This window comes from Varroa jacobsoni, unplaced genomic scaffold (genome assembly GCF_002532875.2).
Source record: "Varroa jacobsoni isolate VJ856 unplaced genomic scaffold, vjacob_1.0 scaffold_436, whole genome shotgun sequence".
Classification (NCBI taxonomy): Eukaryota; Metazoa; Arthropoda; class Arachnida; order Mesostigmata; family Varroidae; genus Varroa; species Varroa jacobsoni.
The window spans coordinates 90,234-100,835 of record NW_019213338.1 but is presented as its reverse complement, the minus strand read 5'-3'; the positions used below and the strand labels follow the sequence as shown (position 1 = coordinate 100,835).

The following is a 10,602-nucleotide window of genomic DNA, read 5'->3' as shown; positions in this document are numbered from 1 at the left end:
AACTTAAGTCCACCATAGGCGATTGAAAATGATATATATATATATATATATATATATTCGTTATCTTAAAACTATTGGTATTAGTATTAATATTTAGGTTAAAGAAGATCATTTTTTGTAGAACTAACAGAATTTAAGTTCTTTGATAATTATAGATGTAACGTAGCTAGGGTTTCGAGACAAACTATTCTTTTTTCCACGTTGTGAAAAATTAAATATTTTGATTAAAGCTGCGGAAAAAATTCGCTTAAGTGAAACTCATCTATCATCAGCCACCTCTCGACTACGTATATACGTGTATGAAAGTAAGAAACGCTTTGGCTAAAAAAGATGTCCAAGATTCTCACCAAAGAACTATACAGACGAATACAAAATGCCGGACAAACTTACCAAATGCCGCATTTTGTCTTCTGGGCGTTTTAAGAGATGCCGAAACGCTGAAATGTACAAGATTTTTTTTTTTAATTTTTAGCGTTCTCTTTCTAAGAAGGCATTTCATAAGGTATTATCGGCCTATTTAATTTACCATTAAAAAGGACAGAATCCGTCGTTTCCACCATAAAAGACATTTCACTTATTTGTACTGTATACAATCCTGAAGCATTAATAATAAATAAATTTAGCCAAAGTACATCAAACTATATAATTGCAGCCGCTACCTATTAGTCCTATGGACAATGAATCCCACTCAAGCACGTGATCCTTTTGCTACAATAAAATCCACTTTAGTAAAATTCGAGGCAGCATATACACGTTTGCACTAATTAAAACTTGAATTAGTTGCCAAACAATATGGTTACGTTGGATAACACTGAAATAACTGTAGATTTAATACGTAATCATAAATAATGTTTTCCATCAATAGCAGTCTAGTCTCTGCCGAGCATGATGCCATAGCGTCGACCAGCTGTGCTGTCGATGGCATAAAGTCTCTTACCTCTCTTAGATTTCATCAGTTTGGCAATGTTAGTTAACTCGCTGACTGTGTAACGTTCCACGTAAACATGTCCATCTCGGCTAAAATCCAGCTTCTTGAGCTCATTTTTTACCAGCAATTCTCCCGCAAGTGACGGCATCTCTTGCAGTTAATTGGTCGAAAGTTATATTCAGTACACATCAACTGGAAAAACATATTATGGGCCAAAGACGTTCTTAGTACATTTAAACATTTTTTTAAACGTTGAACGGTACTAGTCGCCAAGGGCTTCAAATTGCCATTATATACATCACTTGCACTCAGTTCTATACTGCGATACTGCTTTTGCACGCCTTCAAACAAATACATAGGTCTTTTCAGAATGTCACACTCATCCACAGGTTGTGACTAATACAGAGAAGTTATATCTCGTTGCAGGAAAAGCGTTATCCGTAGTCTTTGTTCAACTGCTGTTTCGTACTAGGGTTTCCACACGCAATGCGACGTAGAAATATGATCAATGATAACTCTTGCGTAACGCGTCGATTAACACAAGGTACTGTATGAAGACAATTGTGAGCATGTCTATGCCTTTCTTCGATGTTCGATCAATAACCACTCGAGGATTCGCGGACGAATTCCACCTTAAAAACAGTCAAACAGAAAAACAAAACTAAAGTCCTGCGACAGGACTAATTACCTCATTTCCGACCGCGATCGATGTGACTCGACTTCTTCACTTCTTTATCCCACGGAGACACACTCACAGCGCTTAGCATATCTCAATGCAATGGTATATTAAAGCCGTTTTTAATATCTATCCTCGACGTGTCTGCTTGACACGGAACGAGAAGCTGCGCAGGTAGGGCGCAGCTTTCGGATAAGGATCTCAGTTTGGCTCCAATGTGACATTTCAATATTCGGTGCCTCTTCCAGACTCAGTATGAATTCGTTGCGTCAAAACCGCGCCTTTACAACTTCGCGCGACGATTTACAACAGAATTAACTAAACTGCACACACACGTGCGGGTTCCGCAGGCTTTAATCCCACCACTCTACGTGGTCGCCTGCTACAACAGGCTATGAGCATAGATTTGAGTTGCCTATGTACGCTGAAAGCATCACAGGATGTGAAAGTATGTTGGTAATCTTTTGCCGTCCTATGGGTTGCCGGATAGAAAAGTTCCTTAAAGTGAAAACGGTGGCCTCTTTCTGTTCTATTGTGAAATTGAACAAGAATCTTCCACGACAACAAAAAAGATCGACTACTATTAAAGATGTTTAGTGGGTGGTAGTTTACGCGCACCTACGTGAAAGTAGCATACTCAATAACCATAACGGGCTAGCACAGGCGTTACCTGCACAAAATACCACCTTCGTCGGCAAAGGCGGCCTGTTTTTCCAGCTCGTTTAGGAGTACGGAGCCAACATCCAACAGCAGTTAAGCCCGCAAAGCATTCTACATGGAGAGCATGTATTTGCGGATAGACGCATCATCACACACCGTTCAGCCCGCTTGTGCGCTTACATAGAGTTGGCTCGGAACAGACGACACAAAAGCTTTACGGCTCCTTTATTGGAGGAAGTCTGGCAGCAGCACGGTTGAGCATTGTGATCCAAAATGGCCGGCGATAAGGAGTTGGTAGTTGAGCTTTTTGATCAAAAATCTGACAAATGCACACCGTTATTAACCAATAACATTGATTATGGAGCGGTCTGCTAACTGAATGCGCCGAACATTAGATACACCCTAAAGCGGCGAAGAGAAATATTGTATACGTTTACGTTTTATCGGTGAAGGTAACTAGGTATAAAATTATAAAAGAACCTCTGTGTTGGTATTTTCGGTGCAGCATGTTACCTAACCTGTACCCATCGTATACCCTCGACAATAAAATAGATATGAAAAACGCTTCTAACAATGACAGATGTTCAATTTAAGCAGAGCTAGCTTATTGTATTTAGATCAGCATATCATATCTGTAATGAACAAGCATGAACGGATTGATCTGCGGCGTCCAAACATGTGCCTGACCAAACAGGTCGTATACAATGCAGAATCTAACTTTGACATTCGAATTAATGTTCAGATATACAACCTGGACGATGTAAAACAGGAATATTTTTGCGCGCGCATCATGAATACTCATATGTCTAAGACGATGTGCGGCAGACGAATGAATGTATTTCTTGTGTGATCGAAATGCGAAAGAAACGTAACGTTTCATTCTGATATCATGCGACGGATGAAGCAGTGTATCCTTAGATCTTTGTTACTGATGCTGACGACTCTGAAGCAATGAAAAAATAACCTAACAAAACAACTTTATAGCAGGAAATCGATCGAACATCATCAGAACCTGCTAACAGTTCGATACTGTGTATTAACAGGAAATAGGACTAGAGCCTTGTTAAATTTCTACTCTTCAAATTAGGTCATCAAATAGTTACTAAAAGTTGTTTACATAATGATAAGCGCATTGTCAGAACACGATGGAGCTACTCTGAAAACCGGCTGGAACCTGTAAACGCCGACTCTCCAGAATAGAATTATTTTGTCCACTTTCCCACTACTATAGCCGTGACAAACTCCTTTTCTACATAGTCCTCGACTCTCCTATGGACTCGTGCTAGTGATTTCTCAATGATAATCAAGTTTGTGCAGAAGCAGCCGAAATCGTCTCAGCTTTTTCTTTTTTAATCAATGATGAACTTTTCGCCTCTTTTACTATATCTAAAATTCATTTCAGTTAGACAGACACAAATATACGGACAAAACAAGTATATAATTAAGTATATAATAAGAAACAAGTATATAATAACATTCCGACTTCAACAACTAACTAGAGAAGTTTCCTTGATAAAAGGAAGTATCAAATAAACAGTATAGTAAGCAAATATTGCCTTGAACAAGCAAGATAGGATTTATTATAAGCTCCAACAGATCAAGAGGTGCACACCATAATCTGCTTATGGTTTGAAGCCACACTAGACGTTTTAAGTCACCTCACTTATGTCATGTTTTTTATATAACATAGAACTCACTGTCAGTGAGGAAACACGCACAACTGCTTATTCTTTCGAGGCTTTCATTAGGCCTAACGTAACTCAGCGAGACCAACTCATTGCCCTATTGCTTATTCCAGGACACAAAACATTTCCTCATCGCCGTAGTACCAGAGCATCCAAACCGTAAAGATGTAAAGAGCCTTACGCTGTAAACTAAACAATAACTTATTGTTATGGATTGATAATATTTGTAATGAAATTACTTCCATTGTATGAGTAAATAACCGTGCTTATCTAACAGATGGGCGAACTCTCTGTTGTTTGTCCGTCAAAGATATTCAGGAAAATGTACGTCACGATTCAACAGCAAGTCATTGTCTTGTAATCTAAACGACGACGCCATAGGCACATGATAGCGATTGCTCTAATGCTGCTCATTGTAAATTCAATAGGAGACGTACTCTAATAGGCGGTCAGCTGAGCAATCCAGCAGATGGGAAAGAACGAACTCGCTAAGTCAGTCAGCTGTTTTCACCGTTGACCATCAGTCGGGCCCAGCTGAAAAAGCACATGGCAATTTGTTTACAGGGGGCGCTCGTGACGTCTACTGGGCGACAGTTCCATAGTGTACTCACTGTATGGTGTCCAGGAGCAATGGCAGCAGCAGTAACTGAATCAAGAAGCCAGCCAGCTGCTTTTAGCCAATCGTGCACTCGTCTAAAGCTGCTCTGTGACTGGCTAGGATTCTGTTGTCTACAGTTATGACTATAAAGTGTGGTTATCAGTGTTTTAATGTGTCGCTTCATAGGAACAAGAGCTGAAAATGCGATACGAAATGTAAGCCTTAAGCGATCAGGCTAATGATCTGCATGGTTGAATTTCTTGAATATTGTGCTTGTTAACTTAGCGATATGGTGGTATTTCTGAAAGAAATAAAAACGCCGCTTTTCGATATAGCAATTAAACTCGACCTAGTTATTCAACGAAGCTGGCGGGTTCGCCTATGAACTTTCATGCGTATACTAGTGACATCAGATTCAAGCTCGTTGATGTAGTGCTTGATATGATTAAACTGCTTACGACAAATAAGAGAAGAACACTTTAAGGAAAAATAAAAATAATTTCTCCCCTATTCTGGGAGTTTTTTCAAATTACGTGAATCGAGTTAAAGCTTGAAAGTGTTAACAAAGATTATTAGAGTTTTTTGAGGAAACGTTGAATCTTTTGAAATTATTTTACATTGTATCTGTCTAATCCTGAGTAAGAGATGTTCGTTCTGTTTTGTTCAGATTGAATTCGGTAATGTATGTTAGTGATAAGAGCGGACAGAACAGACGTGAGCAACCTATACAAGATACATGTTCGTAAAACTTGATTTTGTCTTTGTTGTCGTTGTTATTTTGAGAATTTTCAACTGTTGTCTTAAATCTTATTGTTGTCAGCCAATGAAGACCAAGATGGCGTTCGAAGTGCTTGCTACAAAGAAGGCGCGTTTGGAGCCTATGCCCGTCTTACCTGAACGCTTCGTTCGGCCTGTGCAAAGAACTACTGTGCAGATAGCAACAGTCGTCGACAAGAAGTGTACCTCCTCCATTGTGAAATCTCTGAGCGAGCAATTTCCCCTAAAGGTAAAAGCCGCGTTTCATCACCTAGGGAAACTTTGTCGATCGCAACTTGGTCTTTTTTGAAACAATAATATCGAGCGTTGTCGCCATAGCTGCAAAATTACACTGTCATTTGGATATATATGAACTAAAAGCATGTACTCACAAATTTTAACACGTTCGTCCTTATGAAGGCGAGAAAGATATTGACGCTAAATAATTATAATCATTGGTAGTAGGTTTATCTACAGATATTTGATACGAGTAAGAACTCAAAAATCTCCAGAAATAAGTAGGTTAAAAACCTTTTACACCATTCGTTACCATGCCTATATATATCCCTTGGAGTGATTTTGTTTATTTCTTGTTTAGAAGTTACAACATCTAAAACGGGTTCGGAACAACGGAAACGTTCTGGAAGTAATATTGTGTCACGACGCGAAGGACCTTGGGGCAGCTAGCGCAGTCGTTAAACAAGGCCTTGATCTTGGCACCATTCGCAAACATGAGGTAAGTACTTTTACTATGCCTATAGGCACCGCCTTTGTATAGTTGACAGTCCGGATTATTTGACCCTTAGTAGTTCTTATTGACAATATTCAGCTAAGCTTAGCGATATGTCTGGACAATTGAAATCTTTTCCGAACAGTTCCTTGGGGTTATCGAGTAAAGCAAATCGTGCCACACATGTGCACATTACGCGGCCAAGCTCATCCTAAATGTACTGCTTACCAAATACGCCTACCATAAATTATCCCTGGTAAAGCCTCTTTGTCAGTGGAATTTTTTCAGGGATCTTCTATGCACACATGGTATACATTTGGCTATCGTTGTACTTTAGCATGTCGTCGACAAAAAGGCTTATATCTATCTGTCGAAAACAGGTATCGCTTCACACACCGCTGACACGCGAGCAATTCGACGAATGTTTAAAGATGTGGCCTACACAATTCCATGAGGATAGGTTTACCAAGAGTATATTGGATGGGACAATTTTTTCTGCTTCAGATCGTGAACAAATGAGGAAATGCATGCAGATCGTTGTCGATAGGGCTCGCGACGAACAATCCATAATGGTATCGTCGCCAACGGTCAGTTGAATTCAAATTGTTTTATCAACAAACTTATCCATCACAATGCAGTATATGCAGTACCCCTGAGCGTGCAAAAAAAATGTAGCCATTCAAGGGAATGGCGCGGTTGTAACACAGCCGCCTATGTCTTGTGATAGGCAGGATTCAACACCGCGCGTATTGTCGAACCTGATACATTTCTAGGGCTATGTCGATCGTTCCTCGCTAAAATTAATTTAATAAATGCACTCCAGAGTAACAATGTCGAAAATAAGATGCCACGCGCCTTCAATACAGATCGCTTACTCAAAGTCCAGAAGACGAGGTCACAGAACATGGAAATGTGAAAGAAAGATAATTTAGGTTTGTGGTTAGTTTATTGAGAATGTTCACAAAACTTGCAGCGTGAGAGCGATAGAGGAATTTTCGCAAAATCTATTTTTTACCGAGGAGTGAAACTTTACAGCGGTAATTTTCCCGCCCTAAACTTTTTACGTGTCCCGCCCTTTTAGAGGTCAGTTGAGAATAAGGCAACCTTTGGGGACCGTATGTTCATTTAATGCCCCTTTAATATCCTCCAGAGTTGCGGTGCTGCTGAAATGACATTCAATGTCGCAGCAATCGTGAATCCTCGAAACGGTTTAGTGCTTGCCGTTGGCGTGGACCGAAGACATGTCCATCCCGCCCTTCACGCCACAATGGCAGCTATTGATCTTGTAGCCGCATTACAGGGCGGCGGTGCATGGGGTACAGAAAGGTTGTTGGGAGTGAGAGAAGTACCAAACAACGATCAGATGCTCAAGAGCTGCGACCACTCCGCCACTGGCGAAGATAGCGATAGCACAAAAACGCCATATATCTGTACAGGTTAGTATGCAATGTATACGACGAAGAGTCAACATTATGAAGAAGTAGTCCCGTATCGAATCTAATCTTACATCTGTTGCATCTGATTTTGAGTCAAGTCTCTCCTCATTTATTAAATATTGTATATTTAGTTATTGAAGAGTTTATGTAATTCACAGATAGTATTTAGAATGTGATAACTAATACTTTTTTTTTTATCTTAGTTGGAATTGAGCATATGAAGATAGTAGATAACGTTTGTAACACTAAATTATTGCAAAATACGAAGCTAGCGTTCAAGGGTTAAATTCATCGTAAAAACAACTTACTTTTTGTTGTTTTTCTATAGAACAATCCATAAGCTCGTGATTTTAATAGGGTCGTTCCTCTTTACTGAGTTAAATGCTGTGAGTGAATGTTTTCAGACTGTTTTTACTTCGTATTCCACAAAGATTTAATCAACTATGCTGAAGGTAAACCCAAAGTTCCACTTGATAAATATAATAAAATTGTGACATATTCGGTTACTTACGTATTTCATAATATTCAGTCGGTGGTGTCATGATAGCTCACTGTTTATTGCAGGTTACGATGTGTATTTACTGCGAGAGCCATGTACGATGTGCGCAATGGCCCTAGTGCATTCGAGAGTTCGACGAGCGTTTTACGGATGTTCAGATAAGGTTCGAGGGGCTTTAGGCAGCCGATTCAGTGTCCATTGCCTTGGAGATCTAAATCATTCGTTTCATGTTTGGAAGAATGTCCTTCGGGAAGAATGTAAGTTGTTTTTTAGCATTGTCTTGGATATATTAAAATGAGAAAATCCTATATTGAAGAGACTGCAACTTAGTATGAACAAAAGTAATGATTAGATCTAAAACCTAGAGTGTAGTTCACTTTGCCAGTCTTAGTATTATTCGTTGGTCCGAGGTGTGGTCATGTGTATTAAAAATACAGGAGATGAAATCATAATGTGTTTTTTACCACTAAATAATATCAGTAAGCTATCTTCTCCCGTAAATAGTATTACGTAAGTGCTTGTATTACTAGATATAGTAGATCTTCACATTTAATAAGAGGTCACCGAAATATTAAGATCACACGTGATCTATCTGCTTGATGTATATCATGATGTATTACCACACGGTTGTCCGGTATATTTACTTAGGTACAGTTAGAATCATTTTTACGTGCAGAACGATGAAAAATTGCGACATGAATTGGATTGTTAGCGTTATATTTTCTATATATATAAAGTATTTACTCAGCTTTTTGTCTTCTGTCCATGGACACTTATGTCAACTAATAATCTCAGCACTTCTGAATATTTAAACACATCCAAATAAAGAGAAATTAAAGGAAGGCTAGATGGTACTTTAAGCAAGTAATTTACTTAATTTTCAATTGAACACATGCATGCTAGCGTTTGCTTGCGTATATACGCTCCATTATAGATCTGGGTGCTTTTTTTTTTACGGGTACAAGTGTAACTCTGCAAATCAACCTCTCATTAATTTTTGCTCACATTTCGGCCAGTGCGCAACCTTCGACGCGTAATCTTGCCAATAGCGTCGACGACAATACTTCACGGTGATGTTTAAATAAACAAAGAAGCTCCTGGTGATAAACTTTGCGGTTGACAACTAAAACGACACCGGTGATACGTTTCCCAAGAGGACTTTTTGCTTATTTACCTATCGATCGTAGAACTATGATTTACAGGGAAAATGTCGCTTTCCATTTCAGTTCAGTGTGGCCAGACATTGCGATCATTTACAGTGATGCCAGTAAACGCTTCACTACGGCGTATGGTCGCTACCTGCAACAATCGACAATTATCTTTTACGTGTTCGTGCTGTGTGTAGAGCTTATTGCTTCTGTTGGTGTTACGTCTGCTATAGCCGTCTGTAGTCATCTGTTTTCTGCGTTATTCCGCTTCGTTCTACCACTACAGTCACAACATCAGCTAGACATGCTGACTGCTATAGCGCATAGATGTGGGTCAGCTGTGTCTTGTATTGTTCCAAAAGACTTCCTATGGGCGTCTATCCATCAGGAACAAAAATCGACGGAGTTCTTTCCTTCTCCTTTTTACTATCTATGCGCACTCGACGTATTCATGCGCAACTCCCGTAGCGCGCGAAACCGTTTCAGTGCAGCTGTTGTTCTTTGCGCCCGCAGGCGGCTCGTCTTTTGACATTTATAATAACAGTAAGCGAACGGCCGAGGAGAAACAGGTGTAATACTCTATGGGTGTCGGACGACAATGATAACGGCCAGCGGTACAGTGGGGTCTGCTATCTCTTTGTCGTTGAAGGCCGTAACTCTTGCTGGTTGTAGAGCGTTTCGTAGGGCTGTTGTTCTTACGGTCGACATATAAGGATTTGTCCGTTGTCTTGTCATTTGCAGGCTATGTTGGAGATACAGTTCAAAACAGTACGGTATCCATTCATGGCAGGCTACGATTATATTATTGACAACATGTAGTTGTGTCGCCTTTTGAAAATCGAAGCAAAATTCGTAGCTTCAAACGAAGACCCCTCGTTGGCTGTACCAAGACGTCACAGCTAAAGTGCTGTGCTATTTGGTGGAAGCAGCTGATAGGTTTTGTGACACGGATGCGTTCGAGTCTGATATTTTGTAATCATCTTCGTCTACTTGATAGACGTATCGTCTAATACATAGGAGATATCTGGACGGTACACAAAATACTATTACTGAGTTTCATTTAGATCTGAAGATTCTTAGATTTAAAACAAATGGTAGCTCATATAACAGCCATGTAGTATATGCACATGCGATCTGCTCAACAATTGTGTTTATCCTTGAGTTAACGGAGTTCGTTGTAGAGTAAACAAGGATCACAGATAAATTGGTAGAAAGAGAAAGAAGAGAGGGAGAGAATAACCAGTCACGTTCATCTATAGTAGGTCACATATATAACAATGAATATACTAATAATCATATCTAACATAAATTGATAGAATATATACATGTATTCCTTAGTAGGGAAAAGTAGCCTATCCACCTTATACTTTAATAATTTCTATATTCTACTTAATTCAATATTCTACTTTATGGTCATAATTGTTATTACTATGACTTTGAATATCGCCCACTGTTTTGTAAGCATAGTCTTTGTCTATTTACGATG

The 10,602-nt window shown here is 39.4% G+C and overlaps 2 protein-coding genes and 1 long non-coding RNA gene across 8 annotated transcripts in view; 1 reads left to right on the top strand and 2 right to left on the bottom strand.

Moving 5' to 3' along the window:
* LOC111260401 (uncharacterized) overlaps positions 1-2,424 on the bottom strand; it is a 14,851-nt gene extending 12,427 nt beyond the window's left edge. Inside the window, exons 1-4 of one of the 2 annotated variants that reach the window (XM_022833128.2) lie at positions 2,275-2,422; positions 1,617-2,028; positions 938-1,120; positions 391-437 (exon numbers count right to left, since the gene is read on the bottom strand). In XM_022833128.2, the coding sequence (XP_022688863.1) occupies positions 391-437; positions 938-1,076 (186 nt within the window). In that variant the 5' untranslated portion in view covers positions 1,077-1,120; positions 1,617-2,028; positions 2,275-2,422. Of the gene's footprint in view, positions 1-390; positions 438-937; positions 1,121-1,616 lie in introns of both variants that reach the window. The other variant, XM_022833130.2, reaches the window with a different exon arrangement.
* Positions 2,425-3,805: 1,381 nt separating this feature from the next.
* On the bottom strand, positions 3,806-4,496 carry LOC111260406 (uncharacterized). Its single transcript, XR_002680326.1, has 2 exons — positions 4,387-4,496; positions 3,806-4,138 (listed from the first exon to the last, which is right to left on the bottom strand). It is a non-coding gene; the product is annotated as an uncharacterized LOC111260406 (long non-coding RNA).
* Positions 4,497-4,569: 73 nt separating this feature from the next.
* The window catches only part of LOC111260404 (tRNA-specific adenosine-34 deaminase regulatory subunit adat3), an 11,235-nt gene continuing 5,202 nt past the window's right edge, over positions 4,570-10,602 (top strand). For 2 of the 5 annotated variants that reach the window (XR_002680323.2, XR_002680321.2), the window contains exons 1-6: positions 4,571-4,762; positions 5,368-5,553; positions 5,902-6,039; positions 6,414-6,620; positions 7,184-7,469; positions 8,034-8,225. Coding sequence is in view for 3 of the 5 variants with exons in the window: in XM_022833139.2 (XP_022688874.1) it covers positions 4,718-4,762; positions 5,368-5,553; positions 5,902-6,039; positions 6,414-6,620; positions 7,184-7,469; positions 8,034-8,225; positions 9,858-9,925 (1,122 nt within the window). In the remaining 2 variants the exon portion in view is untranslated. Of the gene's footprint in view, positions 4,763-5,367; positions 5,554-5,901; positions 6,040-6,413; positions 6,621-7,183; positions 7,470-8,033; positions 8,226-9,857; positions 10,450-10,602 lie in introns of those variants that run through there. The other 3 variants (XM_022833139.2, XM_022833141.2, XM_022833140.2) reach the window with 3 other exon arrangements.